At 37.3% G+C, this 19,827-nt stretch overlaps 1 protein-coding gene across 6 annotated transcripts in view; it reads right to left on the bottom strand.

Moving 5' to 3' along the window:
* The window catches only part of Amph (amphiphysin), a 226,875-nt gene that overhangs the window by 63,987 nt on the left and 143,061 nt on the right, over window positions 1-19,827 (bottom strand). For all 6 annotated transcript variants that reach the window (XM_078039845.1, XM_078039844.1, XM_078039847.1 and 3 more), the window contains exons 6-11: window positions 15,838-15,945; window positions 14,294-14,379; window positions 5,218-5,293; window positions 4,562-4,644; window positions 1,423-1,561; window positions 89-217 (exon numbers count right to left, since the gene is read on the bottom strand). In XM_078039845.1, the coding sequence (XP_077895971.1) occupies window positions 89-217; window positions 1,423-1,561; window positions 4,562-4,644; window positions 5,218-5,293; window positions 14,294-14,379; window positions 15,838-15,945 (621 nt within the window). The remainder of the gene's footprint in view (window positions 1-88; window positions 218-1,422; window positions 1,562-4,561; window positions 4,645-5,217; window positions 5,294-14,293; window positions 14,380-15,837; window positions 15,946-19,827) is intronic.

Here is a 19,827-nt window from a genome sequence, read left to right as displayed (position 1 = left end):
CTGTCTGCCACTTGTTCTAGAGCTGACCTCTGAGAGTCCCTCCACCATGATACTTTCATGGGCATGCCAGTTCTGTACAGGCACTCACCTGGGAAGGTGTTGTCACACTGATTTCTGGAACAAAGTTGTCCTCAAAGAAGTTGATGATGTTCTCCTGCTGCAGATCCTTTGTTGGGGTGACTTTAGGCAGAGGTGGGACAGGAGGTCCTTTTCTTGTCTAGAAACATTGAATATAAACATTAAAGCAGCCAAATAGGACAAGCAAGACGGGCAGAAATGTCACACGAACAGAACTCGATGGCAAACAGATCTCAAATGGAAAATTGGACCTGGATATAGATATAGGCCTAACTAATTGAAGTAAAGAATGCAAGATGTCACTGATGGCCCTCTGGGCACTGACACACTATGGTCCAGTAAGAAAAACCCAGGCTGTGAGAGTCTGTTCATCTCAACACAAACACTCCATGCAGGGATACAGGGCCCGCAAGGTTTAAACTAAGCCAACATCTTCTGTGATCTAAACTGAAAATTATTTCTCATTTCAGCGATAACTTAGAGTTTCAAAACTAAAACCAAGCAAGATTTTTATTAGAATCAGTGAGATCAACTATAGGCAGTTTCCATTTCAATGTATGCTCCAGGATTTTGAAATAAGAACTGAAGATAGGTTGTATATATCTTCTTATGACTTTCCTTGGTTTTAACCATATTCATGAATACTTGAACTGGGCTGGGAATTCAAATTTTCCTACAGGCCTTTTATTTTCACCCAAAGTAGAAAAACATAAAGATGGGAATTGTCCTGTTTGGTTACTTTCACCTAGCCCTTACTGTTTCTTTCAATCATTTGGTCCACACAGTTTTATTGAGTGGCTACTTATGCACAACAAACTGTGAGTAATACAAAAATGTGAAATGATACATAAACTTAACTGCTTTTCTTGGCAGTACTTGCCCCAAGTACAACCTAAAGCATTAAAAGGAATGGGGAAGGTGAGATTAAATGAACCTTTGGAAAAAAAAAAATAATAATTCTTATTTTTTTTTCTTTCTTTTTTGCAGTGCTTGGTCTCAACCTCAAGTCCTCATGTATGCTGGGCAAGTGTTCTACCACTAAGCCACATCCCTAGCCCATGAGTGGTAGGCTTCTGAGAGCAAGATAGGATAGAAGAAAAGCACAAGCTAGCCTGAGGAAGATGAGAATGTGGCAATAAGTCTCAAGAGGTTCAAACATAAAGCATGGGAAGAAATATAAAAGTCAAATAAGAGAACTGGATTTCTCAGTGGTAATTACAATGCCTACTGCCTCACAGCTCAGTTTTCCTAGTTGGAAACATCTCTTAATGGCCCAGCACCAGAGAATGGGCCATGAAGTCACCTCACATGAGTTTTATCCCCCCAGTGTGTGTGATCTCCTACCTGTGAAGGCGACCTGGGCCGTGCTGGTGCAGGGGACGCAGGCGCTAGTGTATGATTGGGACTGGCTGTGGGGCTTGGCAAGGGTGAAGCCTCCTCCGGTGGTGAAGGTGTCTTTGCAATGCGGAGAGGACCTGAATCACTGGATGAACATAGGGGATTAAGCAAGGGGCCTTCTGAGAAACAGGTCTCATTTGATCAGAGATTCTCCATGCCAGGGAACTCCTGAAACTTAACAGGTACTGGTACCCTACTCCCTACTTCCAGGGTTATTCTGGTTATTAGTAACAGAATGGGGATATCTGGTACCATTAACTGTCCACTCTTAGCCAGACCCAATGCATATATTATTTATTATCTTCAAAACAGCTATGTGCTATTGTCCCCACTTTATAGATAGGAAAATGGGGTGCAGAAGGTTGGGGAAAAAATATCCTAAAAGCTCTCAGCAATATAGTGACTCTGAATTTAGGTCTTAGTAATGTAAACCTCTTGTTCTTCTCACTATACTAAACAGACTAAAGATTCTTCCAAACATCAGCTGAGTTAATTTAACCAGTTTCACTTTATACCTCCAAAAGAATTTTGGCATATCAAAATCTATAAAAATAACTACTCATAAAATGATAAATTTCATATTCAAAGGCACCTTAGGAGAATATTAATAAATCTTTTGTAGAAGTGTGCTTTCTGATAATATTTGGAAATAAATTCAGTAATTATTTTTCTCTATACCTTATAAAATAGTGACTCAACTCAGACACCTTGAAATGTGCAAACAAACCATGTGATGGGCAAGATTCAGTGATGTTTGTTGAGAACCCACCATGTTCCTGGAACCAAGCCAGATGCTTAGAAACAGCTAAATGCAATGAAGAAGATGACACTTGGGACACATCTTACTCTAAGAATTTCTAAAGTCTACAGCTAGAAGGAACAGAATCTGTACCCTAAAATTAACAAGCACAAACACAACAGCATGGTCTACATATTTAAGGGCCTTTAGAGAATAGACATGCCACATGATTGGGGCCACCTGCCAACAATCATGGCTTCTGATGGGAAACACAGCCCTAGTCTAGGCTCCAAAGAGATTCCACTGAGTTCACTCACCACCTCATTCTGTAGAGGAATGTTGGAAAAAAATGAAAGGAACATTTGTTAAGTGGTCATGACCCCACTTTCTCCTTACTTTATCTGATTCAGCACCACTGAAATTTTCCATGAATTGTTTCTCTCATTTCCATTTAAGGAAGCAAGCCTTAATTATTTTTAATATACTTCATTTTAAAATAGCCAAAAGTCATTTTGATATTACTGTTCTAATTCTTCCTTTGTTTCTAATCCAATATTGTAATCTCCATATTGAAACATTAAATCTGCCCTTTTCAAGGCAATGTTCTTTCCCTTAGAGAACTTGGGATAGCAGCTTTAGCAGGCACCAAAATTTTGAATTCAAGAATAGAAAATGAGAAAACTAGTTATCTCCAGAGGAATCCAGACACTGGCATATGTAGATGTTTGTGTATGACTATGTGTATTTCCAAAAATGCAACTGTATGATTGTTTGCATTGATTGATATTAAAATTGCAAACATAGGAATGTCAGGACTGCATTTTACCTTAAAAACTATTGCAGTCAGTGGTATCATATTTTGTCTAATGATTTTAAAATAAATGAAATATTTAGGCTGAGAGTTTACTGGATTTACTCAAAGAAAGCAAAGCAAGATAACAGCAGAATCATAAAACTAAAAGCAGGATCTTCCGACTTCTAGTCTAAAACTTGCTAATCTGCATTCTCTGAGTAGCCAGTGCCTGAGAAGGATGAAAAAAAGAAACTCTCATACATTGCTGGTGGGACTGCAAATTGGTGCAGCCAATATGGAAAGCAGTATGGAGATTCCTTGGAAATTTGGGAATAGAGCCCCCATTTAACCCAGCTATCCCTCTCCTCAGACTATACCCAAAGGACTTAAAAACAGCATATTACTGGGACACAGCCACATCAATGCTTATAGCAGCACAATTCACAATAGCTAAACTGTGGAACCAAACTAGATGCCCTTCAGTGGATGAATGGATAAAAAAAAAATGTGGTATATATACACAATGGAATTTTACTCAGCAATAAAAGAGAATAAAATCATGGCATTTGCATGTCAATGGATGGCACTGGAGAAGATAATGCTAACTGAAGTTAGCCAGTCCCCAAAAAACAAATGTGAATGCTTTCTCTGATATAAGGAGACTGACTCATAGTGGGGTAGGGAGGGGGAGCATGGGAGGAATAGATGAATTCTAGATAGAGCAGAGGAGTGGGAGGGAAAGGAGGAGGCAGGGGATTAACAAGGATGGTGGAATGTGATGGACATCATTATCCACAGTACATGTTTAAAGACACAAATCAGGTGTCAACAAACTTTATATACAAACAGAGATATGAAAAATTGTGGTATATAAGTGTAATAAGAATTGTAATGCAAAAAAACAAAGTACATGTATAAATACATGAATTAGTGTGAACATACTTTATATACAAAGACATGAAAAGTTATGCTCTATATGTGTAATAAGAATTGTAGTGCATTCTGCTGTTGTGTATTTAAAAAAAAATAAAATCAATTAAAAAAAATAAAATCACAGGAGAGAGTTAGTGTGAGGCCAAACCTGGCATACAAACAATAACTGTGCAATGAGATAACAGAACAGTGTTTGCCAGATCAGTCACAGCAGAGTATGAAAAGGTGAGGCCTCGCCTACTTCTTTCTTTTCCCAAAATGCATTCATCATAGATGTCAGCTCCAATGATAAGAACCAATAGTAGGTGTCAGGAGTTTGGACAATTCCTTTCTCTTCCAGAAAAAGTAATGAGTGGGCAAGTAGATTATTTATTTATTTCAATTGCTCTCAGGGCCTATATTAAGTAGAGAGGCAGCTAGTGATTGTCTTCTGTGACAATAAGAACCCTCATGGGGCAGCCAAAGACCAGAAGTAAGTGTAAAAGCACAGAAATGAGGTGAGTATTAGCCTCTTCATGGCAAGGCTCCTTTCAGACTCTTATAACATGCTGGTCTACAGATGGCAGAAATTTCAACAAGTAGCATGATGAAGTACAGACAAGAACTCAGCTCTGGCCTACCTGGGAGCTCCTTGGATGGTGAAGGCCTTGTCAGCGTGCTGGTCACCCAATTTTGTCATCACTTCATACAGTTTGTGGCAGAGCTAAGGGGAAAGAGGCCACTTGTCTATTAGCTGAACATTATCCTCGTGCAAACCCAGGATATTTTCCCAGGGGAAAAACATTATCTATTGAGAAACTAAGAATCTTATGAGAGTTAGGGTGGTCTCAGGACCACTGAAATTCTGCCTATAGCTCCACTTTAAAATCCACATCAAAACTCAAATGAACTAAACATAAATAGATTTAAAATATTAAAACATATTTTCTCATCATTTTACATAGCAGATAACAAAAGCTTACTATTTAAACTTATTCTACTAGAAATAGTCACATCTACCCTTTGAGCTACGAAAATATCAATCAAGAACAGAACTGCTCTCTGAATATTTTGAGACCTATTTTTCATCATCTTAAAGTAGCACTTGATATTCCAACTTCATAAGCTGACCAAAAAGGAAAAAGAAATTGTGAGGCTGTAACAAATCCTTCAAAAGTGTAAAGAACTATGTGGTTACTACAAACAACTGCAAACATTACAGAGTAATAACACACTGCCATAGGAAACCCTCCCTTTACTTTGCATTCCATTTGTAAAAATAATTATCATTACTCACCACTGCAATTTCCTTGTGAAACTTGGCCTCAAGGCTGGAGACATTTTTGAAAGTATTAACATAAAATCCAACTCGTCTACCATGTGGAAATACAAAGAGAGATAAGAGAAGGAGAGAGTAGTTAGCAAAATCAGATTTACAATGGCAATGAAACATATGAAAACCAGGTGTTCTTATTTTGAGTAACATTGAATGAAATGAAAATACTTAAAGTATACCCAACTTTACCTCATCTGTTAATAAACAAAAAAAACCTTTTTGGTACCCAGCATGGCCTCCTCTGAAGTTCAGTTACAACCATAGGACAGTGGCTTTCAAACTTCAATGTGCATCAGAAACACTTGGAGCACTTGCTTCTGATTCAGCAGGGGGTGGAGACTGAGAATGTACACTTCCAACAAGTTTCTAGGAGATGCTCATGTCTCTGATACAGAGACAACACTTTTGGACCATGATCCTGATAATTTGTTTCTATTTTAGGTATAAATCTTTAAAGGTTTCAAGATCGAGGTTATTTTTCATTTTTATAAAACAAATGGTTTTGGAATGAGTTGTACTCCATGTATGTATAATATGTCAAAATATACTCTATTAGTAGGGCACAGTGGTGCACACCTATAATCCCAGTGGCTCAGGAGGCTGAGGCAGGAGGATCACAAGTTCAATGGTAAGGTACTAAGCAACTCAGTGAAACTCTGTCTCTAAATAAAACACAAAATAAGGCTGGAGATGTGGCTCAGTGGTCGAGTGCCCCTGAGTTCAATCCCTGGTACCAAAAACAAAGCAAAACACTCTACTGTCATGTATATCTAAAAACAATAAATTAAAAAGATAGAAATGGTCTAGTATCAGTATTATATATTTGTACTCCCAACTCTGTGTAATGGGAAATAACAAAACCCATAAATTAATCCTAATTGTTCAGCAAAAGTAAGAGCATACTATTATTGAGCAAATAAAAACACAAGCTGCATATCAGCAATGTTTCAAATATGTTTGTGAAGGGAAGCCTTTGGGAGAATATCTGAGTCCCCCAGTTCTCATTTTTAAGACCCTAACAGTAAGTGTATCAGCCATATGTGGGTTCAGCCCCATTCCCCCAGGATACCTCTGTCTCTAAGGAATCTCTGGACCCTATATTAATTAACTCAATCCTACTGAATACATCTGACAAAATTATTACATTTTTGTTTCAATGACATTCTTAAAATGAACCCCAGTATCCTGACTATTTAATTAGATTCTAAATCTCAATTCTGAATCAAGTAAAGACTTTGGTACCAAAACTATAGGTAGATCTAATAGTGGACCAAGTTATATTCAAAGATTTTATAATGTAGCTGGGTAATAAAATGTGCCTATATATAGTAGGCACCCATCTAATATAGAAAATGAGAGAAAAGGACAGAAAATAATGAAACTCTTGTGATTGAGTCACACCTTGCTTGAGTAGGATATCCATAAGCTGAGAAGGATGAAGGCTCCCTCCTGATCAGAGACAACAGAAACCATTGCCACCTAGGTAATTTTATATGCTGCCTAACTTAATTTTCCTAAGTGATCACCATCAACCAGGAAAACTAAGCTTAGCAAAGAAAGAATAACTGGTCAAAGTTATGTCATTAGTATGCAGGGAATCAGTATTTGAAAACAAAAGGAAGAAAATGCAATAGAAAAAAAAACATGAACTGCTTGACAAGAAAAATATGATACGTCAAGAGCTTTGTAATGTTTTGAACAACCAATAAAAAAAACTGAAAAAAAAGAAACGCTGTTTAGCATGGATTTTGATATTCCATCAAACACTGTGCTTAAATTACACAGTTTAGAATAAAAGCTTGAAGTTCAATTTAGATATTCAGAAACTAAATAATAATTGGGTAGTAAATCCATCCCACCAGAAGAATTTCTTCTTTTGTGACTAATACTGTACCTTAAATTCCACTTAATCTTAGTTTCTTATACCCACAATCATTGTGTGACCCTGATTTCATATTTTTCTTTTAATTTATTTCAAATCACAGACGTATTCATATATGTAAGTATATACAGTTGGCTCTCTAATTCCATGGATTCTGCAACCTCTGATTGAACCACAGATAAAAAATATTACAAAAAAACCCCACTTGCACTGAATATATAGAGATGTTTCTTTGTTCCCTAAAAATATAGCATATATATATATATATATATATATATATATATATATATATATATATAAAATTGTAATTGTATTAGGAATCATACATAATCTAGAGATGAATTAACATATATGGGAGGAAATATGTAGGTAATATACAAACAATGCCATTTTATATAACATACTTGAGTATACGTGGATTTTCATATCTGCAGAGGGTCCTGGAACCCGTTCCCCACAGATACCAAGCACGACTATAGATATTTACATATGTGCATATACAAATGCAAATAGGCATACATTAATGAGGAAAATACTGGCACAGTGTGTTCAGGAAATAGTTAAGTACTCAGAAGTGTCAGACCAAAGGTGGAGAATGACAGTCTAGTAAGATAGAAGGTTCTTAGGTTGGCCCTTGCTAACCCATAAAACATGTTTATTTACAGGCATGGGCAGTGATTAGACATGTTTCAGACATTTTTTGTTGTTGTTGTTGTTACTGGGAGTGAATCAAGGAGTGCTTAACCACTAAGCTACAAGACACAAGACACACCCTCAGCTCCCTTTTTTTTTTTTTTTTTTTTTTTTTAGAGACAGAGTCTTATTAAGTTACTTAGAGCCTTGCTAAGTTGCCGAGGCTAGCTTTGAATTTGCAATCTTCCTGCCTCAGCCTCTCAAGATGCTGGGATTACAGACATGTGCCACCACTTCTGGCCAACATGTTTCAGATAGAGGAAAGAAGAGGGATTGTACCTGGTTTTGGGGACCAATATGGCAGTTTGGTGGGAAACTGAGCAAAGATAACCTCTTTAAACCTTATAACTCATTGTATTCTTGCAAAGAAATCTTCCTGGGGCACTTTGAGTTGGCAATCCATGACCCAGCCTGGAACTCTAATCAACCAAGACTGTTCTTAACACCTTTCCCACTTCAATCCCTCATCAAAGGACTTATCCAGTTCTGGGAGCATGTACAGTGGTAGGCTCAGGAGGCTTCATGAACTTACAATACAGTTGGTGAAGCACCCAGAGGGGCTTATTAATGCACATACACTCTATTCACACAATGGAATTATATTGAAAGAGAAAGACAGAAATTACAAAACCATACATGAGAGTTAAGTACCACAAAAATCCAACTATATGTCAAAAACTAGGTAGATATGGCAAACAGCTAAAAGAACCAAGAGGAGAGGGAGTAACAGGCCCTGTGCAAGCTTAAAACATCTGCTGGAGAGGTCAAACAGGCTGCCCAAAGGATGGGTCAGATTTAAGTAAAGGTTACATACAAATGGGAGAGAGAATATTGTTGAAGTTGACTAGAAAACACAGGGTTTTTTTTCCATTGTGATAAACAAAGCCCTGATATATACCTATGATTAAAACTTTGTGCACAATTTTATAATTTTTTTGGAATATGTTTCCTGCATGTATATGCTGGTGAAAGGAATGGACAACAGAATTTTGATCTGACAAACTATTCCCACCAGGCTGGGCCATTTACACCCTTGACTTTGAATATGACCTTATATATAAGGTATACAATGGTATGCAACCTTTATAAATTTGTTACCTAAAAGTTGACATCTCACCAACTTTTGCACTTATATTCCTATAACTAAGAATAACACTTTTTTATGTATTGACCATTTGTATTTCTCCTTTTTGTGAATCTCCTATTCATATTTCTAGCTTTTAATCATTAATTCGCAAGGACTTTTCTATTAAGTGTTGGAATGTGAATACGTTTAGCAAAATATAAATCCCTACTCCTCTATGCTTAAATTTTGTTTCCTAATATACAGTATAACTTATTATATCAATTATTATTTAGAGAAATAATTGGTACAACAACATAAATGCTTTACTTAGAATAACTAAACAAGTATCTATGTTTTTGTAATACAATATTTCTTTGTAGAATTAGAAATTAACTAGTATGATTTACTTATATTTATATTCAATATTTGTGAAGTAGTTTATCATATAATGATTTTCTCTAATTTATGAAATCAGAGACTCTTTCAAAATAGGGATTGTTTTTGACTAGGTCACTAACATAGCCCCAGCACCTAATAGAGCACCTGGTACATAGCAGTGAATAATCCACAGATGAATGGGTGGATGGATGGATGAATGAATGAATGAATGGATGGATGAATGAATGAAAAATCCAAGAAATAATAAACTTGGCACCTGTTTCTTCCAGCTCTAGCCCCTGCTCAGGTCCAACTCCTGCTTTATCAAGCTTTGCCCTGTGGCATAGACCCCAATGCTCTCAGGCTAGTTCTATCAACACCCTCACTTCTTATCCTTATCCCCTAGTGTCCCACATATATTCAGTACCATCTGGCCTATAAAAGACTAGTGTCACCAGCAGTGAAATATACGTACACAAAGTGTACCAGACTCTGGATTTTGATATCACCTGCTTGGAAGACTTATTTCATAAGTTCTTCATCAACAAGGGACTGTGAGACACTACCAGGTCACCAAAGAACGTCTCGGTAGCATCACTAGGCCCCTTATGATTAGCTGTCAAAATTGACTTAATTTATTTATTAGAAATTTCCTTTTCCTTGGATCCAGTGGGAAGAATTGACAGCTGAGCTTATCACAGCCTCAGTTTTCAAGCCAGAACACTCTCCTTCTATGATGCCCAAAGAGAAACCATCCTTTCCCAGAGGTGGATATCAGGGCTTCCTTGGAACCCCCTCAATGGAAGGAGCCTTCCCTGCTCTCCCATTTACCATGGAGATGGAGTGGGAGGAAGAGGCATTTTCTCCAAAGCTGCTGAAGTTTATGATCTATGTACTAAACTTCTTCACAGCTCACTGACATCCTCCCAACTCGCCCTTCCAATCCACTCACTGAGCACAAGGGTGGGTGTCATGGATTCCTACTTTCTCCTTCACCCAATCCTAACACTAACACAGCAGATCTCAAAATCCAGGTGACTGCTCATCCCAAACACAAGGCCCCAGCTCATGACCTCAATACCCCAAGTACCCATCCTGTCACGACCATGGAACATCCTAGCTCTGGCCATCATTCCCAACTGCTCCACCTCTGAAATGGGGCAATCCAGTGACACACTTACTCACCTAATTTTCTAGCCCATGGGATTCCTCATGCCTTAATTTCCATCTACCTGCTGACCTTTCTGTTAACATTGGTGAAATCAATGCTCATTTTCTTCCAGCTCTAGCCCCTGCTCAGGTCCAACTCCTGCTTTATCAAGCTTTGCCCTGTGGCATAGACCCCAATGCTCTCAGGCTAGTTCTATCAACACCCTCACTTCTTATCCTTATCCCCTAGTGTCCCACATATATTCAGTACCATCCCACCTCTGCCACTTCCACTGCCATCTGCTCAAAATGATAAGAGCTATTTTTCACAGGTTTCCCTTGCCTCATCAAATTCTCGATATCTGCCATCACTAATCCTCCTGTCCAACGTAGTCAAGATTCATTGTCACTACTTCCTCACTTCACAAAGTCTCCAATGCCTGTAATTTGGCTCCTGAAACTACACTAGAAATTCACCAGAGGTGACACTGAAACATCTCTACAAGTTCACCAGAGGTGATACATCTGCTTAATCTCTCTACATATGATATTCTTGGCACTTATTTTAAATATTCTCTCCTTTCTTACCTTTTTATGATACCACTCTTCAGAACTCCTGGTGCTTCTCTGATTATTTCTTGTTAGGTTTTTCTGCAATCTCCTCTTCTGCACATCCCTTACACATCGGTACTCTCAAAGTTTCTGTCTTTGACCCTCACCTTGACACCTTGCCATATGATCTGTCTTACTATCTATATGATCAACTCTCAGAGCATCATTACCATCTGGACCCCCAATCATCTTTTTGAGCTCCAGATTTACCTTAATAAATATATCCTTTGGACTTCCTAATGATTATTCAAACTCAGCATTTTTTTTAAAGCTTCCTTTTCTTTATATATTGCTTTTGTCTTGGAGAGATGCCCTCCTTACCCAATCAAACTACATACTATGTCACTCTGTATTAAATTAACTTGTTTTATTTTCTGCATTGAACTTATTGCTTGATATATATTGTTTTTTATTTCTTTTCTTGGTAATTGCCTTTCTCCATCCTTCAAATTAAGCTTAAGAAAAAAAAAAAACTTCCAGGGTAGAAACTGTGGTATTTAAAAGAGAACTTGGTACATATTGGATGGTCAATAAATATCTGAGGAATGAATGACAACTGAATCTGGCCTCTGCCTCTCTCCTGCTTTCTCACCACAAGCCCCTCCTGAATAGTCTCACTCTGATTTCATGCTATATTAAACTAATTAAAGTTCCATGAACCCACAGATATGCTTAAATCCCATGCCTTTGTTAATGTTCCTCTTCAATCTAGATTACCCTTCCCACCAAACACTGGCTTTATTCATTTAAAAGAAAATGTAGCTTAATCATTACTTTTGGAGTCCTTTCTTTGTAATACTTCTCTTTCATCCCCTATGAATTATAAACTCCTTTGAAACATACGAATCTACTCTAGTATTTTTTTTTCTTTTGAAACTGAACCCATATTGCCCTCCAACTCATAGCTCATTTCTCTTCTCCTTTACATGACAAAAATTTTGAAACAGTTTTTCCTGCATGGCAATAATGGAGGAGTAAAAGAACAAAAAAGACATAAGACATCCAGAAAGCAGTTATCAAAATGGAAGACATAAATGCTACTTTATCTGTATCTACATTAATGGTAAATGGACTAAGTACACCAATCAAAAGGCAGAGGTTGGGAAAATGGGTAACAGCGCGCACACACACACACACCAATGATCCAACTGTTCACAAGAGGCATATTTTATATTCAAAGATGCAAATAGGCTGAAAGTAAAAGACTGGAAAAGAGAGACCTTGCAAAGAGCAAGCAAAGAGCTATAAAAGGATAGTAGCACTTCACTCCTACCACAACACCATAACAAAAAAATGTTCTGTCCTCTCAGATACCACAAGGCTATAGTAATATCTGCCAAAATAGATTAAATGTATTACTAGAGAAAAAATAGACATATAGATAAAACAATGAAGAAAACGCACCAATTATAAATACATATACAGTTAAGAATATAGCCCCAAAATACATGAAGCAAAAATAGATAGAATTAAACAGAGAAATAGGCCAAATGATAGTTGGAGAGCTTAATGCCTCAGTTTTAGTAATGAATAGAACAACTAGGCAGACTATAAATAAGGAAATGCAGGACTTGAACAATACTGTATCTCAACTGAACCTAGCAGATACATACTGAACATTCCACCCAACATTCTAAAGGGTATGAACAGCTTGATGCAAGATTACAAACATGTTCATTACTGTGTGTCCTATGCATTTCACCATGGAGGCGCATAAGATTTGAAGTGCTAACTTCAATTTTACAGTTGAACAATACGGTTAGGAAAAAAAATAAGTACAATGAAAAATGATAGATTGATTCTTTGATTGCCATTTAATTTTCCAAAGTTAACAGCTTCAAAGATCGGAGGCTGGGGAACCCAGGAATGGCAGTTCCAAAAAGAGAAATGATGTTAAAAGAATGAGTAAATTCAGATGAGCAATGAGATAATTGCATATGCTTATCTTTGAGTAATGGCTGAATATTGAGGGAGACATTTCCTACAGGCTATGTTTACAGTAAAGTAGATATAATTTAATTTAGCTATTTCAGTAGTTCAAAAGCTAATACTGTCTTTTATCAGCCAAAATTTGAGAACATTAAGGATGACCCTGGAAATAGACAAAGTTCAACCAAGATCATCAAAATAACTATGGTTTTGGAGGTCAGATAGAAAGCTCTACCTAAATAGAATTTTGTCTATAGGAAGATGTTATGGTTGGATAAGAGGTATCCCAATAAAAGTCCCTGTGTTAATGAGAAATGTTTGGAGGTGAAATGATTGAATTATGAGAGCAGTAACCTAATCAATCCATTGTAGTTTGAATGAACTGATTGTGTGGTAACTGTAGGAAGGTGAGGCATCGCTGGAGGAGGGGGATATGCCCTGAAAGGGTTCATCTTCCCTGGGGCCCTTCCCCAAACTCCTCTCTGCTTCCTAGCTGCCCTGAATGGAGCAGTGTACTTCTGTCCCACATTTGTGCCATGATGTTCTGCCTCACTTGGGCCCAGAGCAAGGGACTCGGCTGAGGATGGACTAAACCTCTGGAACAATATGCCAAAATAAACTTTTCCTCCTCTAAGTCGTTCTTGTTGGATATTTTGATTACAGTGATGCAAAAAGTGACTAACGCATTTTCTTTATGGCAACCATGTGGGGGAAAACTAGAGAATTTGACTTAAATCAATATGTCATACAAGCACAATTCTGTTTATTAAGGATGGTATCATGAGGGTACTGATGGAAACTGAGAAACATGAGACCTCAATTCACCCAGCAAATTGTTGGTTCTACTAAAGAGTAGGAAAAATAGAACAAACTATGGAAAAGGCACTTTATGTCATGATAAATGAAGAGCACCAGTATATAAGAGGAATATTTAGTGCCTGAAACAGAAATAGAATTCATGTTAACAGGTCAGGGCTGAAAGTACAGAGGTTAGCATCAAGCCAGAAGATTAGACAAGCTCTTAGAACAAGGAAGTTCCCTGAATAGCTAAAAGGGAAACATTTAAGCTCCCCTAATACCTCTAACACATCTGGTTATTCAAATTTTTAAGCAAATTAAAATAAATTTGAGTTGAAATTCAGTTCCTCATTCATACTAGCCATATTCCAAGGGCTCAGTAGCCACATGTCTATACTAGACTATGCACGTATATAACACTTCACTGGATAGTACTGAAGCAGCACAGACAATAAGGACAACATAAGGGATATTTACTGTTCTTGATTTTCTAATAGGGGCAGGTGTAGCATGTTCAGAAACATTTTTACCTTGACCATAGTGATGGTAACTCTTCTTGTAAGTCAACATTAAACTCCTCAAACACTTTCTGTGCTTTTTGAAATTCCTCTTCTGCCTAGAAATTATACATAACATGGTTTACATTTAAAAAGAAAAACAAGCCATTTCTATACAGAACATAATCATTTAGTATAAACTAGAAACAGCCTTATGGCATCCTGGAAAGATTTTGGAAAAAAAGAGACATTTGGCTAAATTCTACACCATTTTTTTAATGAAACATGGAATATCAAGACTCATTAAACAGGAAACTGGATTGATTACAATGGCTACTCCTGAAATTTCTTTGCAATTTTTCAATTTTTTTAAATTGTAGTTTTATTTTTCTACAAAAACTTTTTAACTAAACTACATGTCTAGTAAATAGCTTTGCTCCAGATAGTGGGCATGGATACTCCCCCAAGATAGTCCCAGTCCAGTGAGAAGCCTTAACAATGCAGTGTATTTTCAAGAGGGACTTATTATCCATTATGGAGCATTCTATAGGAAAGGTGGTACAGGGAAGAGAAAACATTACATAGAGAGAAGGTGATATTTTAACTGAATATTAAGAATCAGAATCTGCTAAAGAAGTGGGTCAGGTACACATCACAATACATAAAGGTGGTGGTCCTTTGAATGGTAATCTAGCTTAATGAACATGAGAATTTGTCAGACTCCTTTACCTTTCTGCACCTCAATGTCTGTGGTGGGTATGAAGGAAAGGTGAAGCAGGTGAAGTGTTGAACAGGAGGGCGTATGGTATCTGTGAAGCCTCTCTAAAGGCAACTGAAATTATGGCTGCCAAGGAACAGACATGTAGGTTACAAAGGCTCTGCTGAGAGTGTGTGCATGAAAGGAGAAGAGGATGGGGCAAGACTTGAAAGTCAATAAGGACAGGCAGGTAATTTATGACCAATTTGTGAAAGTCTTGAATGCAATGCTAAGGGATTTAGAATTTTTCCTACAGGTAATGAGAATCATTAAAAGATATAAGCAGTAGAGAAACATATATAATTATGTAGAAAGACCATTCAGGAAGCTGTCTGTAGGCAGATGAGAAAAGGCAAGACTGGAATCAAAGGCAGTGGTCTATAATGTCACCTATAGGTGACATCAGTAGCTGCCATCTGTAAATTATAGACATACATGATAAAAGCTACTGAAATGGATTTATAAAAGAAAATTAATGTCGTGGAAATTTAGCATATGTCTGAACTCTCAATCATGAGCTACATCTGAATATTTCATGCTTGGTTTCCCATCTGAATCTACATTTCAGCAAGGATCATAGATAATACCATAGAAAGAAGTGTAGACACACTGTCTTTGATCTTGTGATACTTGCAAGGGGAAAAAGTTTATTGGGATCAGAATGTGGGAGTCTGTCTTACCCATATGAACTCTAAAATAACATAAAAACTTACTAAACAATAACCAAAAGAAACCTGTAGCACCATGTTTAAGTTTAAAGCAAAACTACTACAAGTCATAAGACATGGATAGTAATATTAACCATGGAATTCATCCCTACCTTAGAGATCCGGCTCTCATCCTTCCTTTTGGAGCTCTGCAGTGCTTCTAGGTGGTGGCGGGCACTGTCATAGTCCACCAGTTTTCTGCTGCGCTTGGCAATGCGATTCTGCCAACAAGGAAATATATGCACTGAGAAAAGATACATGGTCATAGTCTCCCTTTGCCAAACACCAAAATACTTTCCTTGTCCAGAGCAGCTGAGGACTCTGAATGGAAATCAAGGTGAGGGGTAATTTTAGTAGATAAAGAACCCTGGAAATCAGACTACACCATCCCATCCTTTGTGTGGAGACCATTAGGTAAATTTCTCCCCTTCTGATAATAACTAGGGTAACTGTGAAGAGCTAAAGGCATAAGTTGCTATCAAAGATCCAGAAAATTCCAGAATTGTTAGGAGGAGCAGGTAAACACTCCCATTAACCTCTATTCTAAATCTTAAAATGTTCCCGTTTGAAGAGAGTGAAAAACTATCTTGGATTTGGTGTTATAATCTTAATAGCATACATAACATAAAAGAAATTCTATAAATTAGATTTACCTCCTAAGGAATCCTCTTTCCTACAAGCATATCACAATCCTTTATTTATTAGAATCACCTGAGCTGATGTGGCACTTTGGAACAGCTGGTGTCCTACACACAGGGAAACCACTTTAATGGGCAAGCTTCTTCCCATAGGCTTCCATTGGATGTTATGAGAAAATTGAGGCAAGACATTTCCTTGAGCTTCAGGTAAGAATGAACTGGGTGATCTATGGATGCTAAGGCATAGGCATAAAGCCCTGCTTATTTCCAAGGACCATTTTCTCTTACCAAGAAAAATATTTAAGCTGCTAGAGGAGGGAATTCAAAACCTTCCTACCCAAAGGCCAGGCAAAGGCTTCTATTTCTAAGAAAGGATCAGAACAGCAAAGTCAACCTAGCCAAGAGAAAGGGATAGAAAACCTCTGGCTTTTTTATATAGGCCAATATAATTACTATATGCACAAGAATAAAAGAAAAATATCTCAACACATAAGGAAGGAGAATAAACTTCCTGAGCCCAAGTCCTGACTCCTACAATAAACATGGTCTGCTCCACTTGAGCAAGGAAGGGAGACTCTAGCTCATGACTAAGCATGAATGAGACAAACTGCTTTACTTTGGATTACAGATGGTGCACTCCTATGATCCCACAGTCTTGGGCAGCAGAGACAGGAAGTTCGTAAGTTAAGGTTAGCCTCAACAACTTAGCAAGACCCTAAGCAACTTAGGAAGACCCTGTTTCAAAATTTAAAATGGCTGTGGAGCCAGCTCAGTGGTTGAGCACCTCTGGGTTCAGTCCCTGGGAGAAGGGGAAGGGGAAGGAGAAGGGGAAGGGGAAGGGGAAGGGCCAATTGAGCAATAGCTGCCAACCACTGGAGGAAGGACAAGTACACGAAATATAGTATAAACATATAAGGAAAACTTGACTCCAATAGGGAACAGAACAAAAGCACTGAAAAAAAAACCCTCCACACCCAAGGACCCAACATATTTGGGTCAGAGAATAAGTAAAAATCAGATTTTGACTCAAGAGTGAAAATGCCATAAATCTTGAATATAAATAAGCTCACAGCATTAGCAGTCAACTTTCAGAAAAGTCTGCAAGCCATAATGTACTGAAAATAACAACATCAACAACAAGAACCAAGTCCAATTCAGGTTCTGATTAGATCGATTCCATGCCACACACAAATAGACTGACAAAAGGACTTGCCTGTTTCTAGGCATAAATATTACTTCAGTCTTTACTATCCTAAACATAATGTCTATACAATTGAAAACTATAAAACAAAAGAAAACATATAAAACAGTAAACAATTAGACTCATAAATTACCTAGATGTTGACAGTAACAAGCAGGAATTTTAAAATAACTGTGACTGATATGTTAAAATACCTAATTGGAAAAAGTAGACAACATACATAAACAGATTTTCAGTCCAGACATGGAAACTTTAACAGGCAAATGTAAATGCTTGAAAAATGTTAAAATGATATTAGGAAAATTTCTTCAGTGAATCCATAGCTAGACTCAAAATAGCTGAACAAAGAAATGATGCAACTATGAAGATAAATTATTCCCATTAAGCACACACAAAAAATAAAGTTGAAAGGGAAAACCCCACAGGGAACTGAGCACACAGGATCAAGAATACAATATAAGTAATCCAACATAATGTGATTGAAGAGATGAGAGGAAGAGTCAGAAGAAATATTTGAAGAGATAATGGCTAAGAATTTTATAAAATAATGACATCAAAGTACTGGTCTAAGAAACTCAGAGAATGACCCAGAAGGGATCATAAACAAACAAAAAACAAAGTTTAAAGGTAAAAATTACAGCAGGCTAATCTTCAGGAACTATGAAAGGTAGAACACAATGGAACATCTTTAAAATACTGAAAAATAAAAAAAAATAAAATTATATCTACCAACACAGAATTCAATACCCAATAAAAATATCAAAGATGAAAGTAAAATAAATTATATTTTCAGATGAACAAAAATGGAGAGAATCCATTGCCATGTGGTAGAGTGCTTGCCTAGCCCATGTTAGGCACTGGGTTCAATCCTCAGCACCACATTAAAAAAAATAAACAGAATAAAGGTATTTTGTTAAAAAAATGTATCATCTTAAGAAAGAGAATTTTAATCTAAGTGGAGATACACAATGAAATGGGTACCAGAAAGATTAAAAATCAAGATAAATACATGAGATTATCTTCTCTTACAATTTTTTGAATAGGTCATTGGTCATTCAGAGTAAAAAACAGAAAAAATGCATTGTGGGGTTCATAACACGTGTAAAACAAAATGTATTCAAATAGTAGCACAAACAGGAATGTGGCCCATTCCTATAATCCCAGGGGCTTTGGAGGCTAAAGTAGGAGGATTGCAAGTTCAAGGCCAGCCTCTGCAACTTAGCAAGGCCCTAAAGCAATATAGCAAGACCTTGTCTCAAAATAAAAAAATAAAAATGGCTATGGATGTAGCTCAGTAGTTAAGTGTCCCTGGGTTCAATTCCCAGGCAAGAAAAAAGAAATTCAAGTAGTAGCACAAAGAGGCAGGTGAACTAGAAGTATGTATTGTAAGGTTCGTAGATGTGGCATGAAGTGGTATAAAATATATAAAGTTAAACATGGCAAGGTAGAGTAACCACTAGAAAAATAAGTTACATAAACAGGTATAGTTAATGGGCAATTAGTATAAAATATTCTGATTCCTGAGTCCCAGACTAAGAGTCTATTTTAGTTAATCTGAGACCAGGCCTAGATAATTGTCCTTTTAAAAACTCTCCCCAGGGGTCCAGTTATGCCTGGCTAGTCTAGTAATAAGAACTATTAATGGAGAATACACATTTAAAACCATTAGAATTTGAAATAGTAGGAAGAAGCAAAAACAATAATGCATATGTTTATGTTTCACATCCCATGGATCCTCACAGCAGCCTCTGTATAGATATTGCAGAGATTGTCCCCATTTTACTTAGAGAGAATTTAGAGTTGCATCAGAGGAACCCTAACTTGTCCAGAATTGTTCAACAAATCTGTGGAAAAGATGAATTAGATTAGAAATCAGACCTACAACTAGCACCAGAAGGTGAGTGAGACAAGTGAGACAAAACACAAATTTTAAGAAGGCCACTTACTCTCAGGGTTAAGTGTCTTCTATTTCTAGGACCGTCACCTGCCTCACCTGACCCCACCCTGCTGGTGAGTGTGGTTAGTGCCCTTCTAATCACTCTTGCTATGTCTCTGACAGACTCGTTGAGTCAATGACCATCTGTCACTCTGCTATGCCTCTGCAGCCCCTTCATATCTGGTGATAGGTGGGTTGGGACATTTAATCTTGTTGAGCCACTTTCAATCACTTTTATCACTTTTATTTTACCCACACCTACCACTTCCAACTGGTGTTGTCAGTGAAAAGCTTTGTGGCATAGCCAGAGTTGCTTTTAAAGATGCAT

This window comes from Ictidomys tridecemlineatus, chromosome 2 (genome assembly GCF_052094955.1).
Source record: "Ictidomys tridecemlineatus isolate mIctTri1 chromosome 2, mIctTri1.hap1, whole genome shotgun sequence".
NCBI classification, from domain to species: domain Eukaryota; kingdom Metazoa; phylum Chordata; class Mammalia; order Rodentia; family Sciuridae; genus Ictidomys; species Ictidomys tridecemlineatus.
Note: the sequence above shows the minus strand (reverse complement) of the source record. Positions and strands in the feature narration are given on the sequence as shown.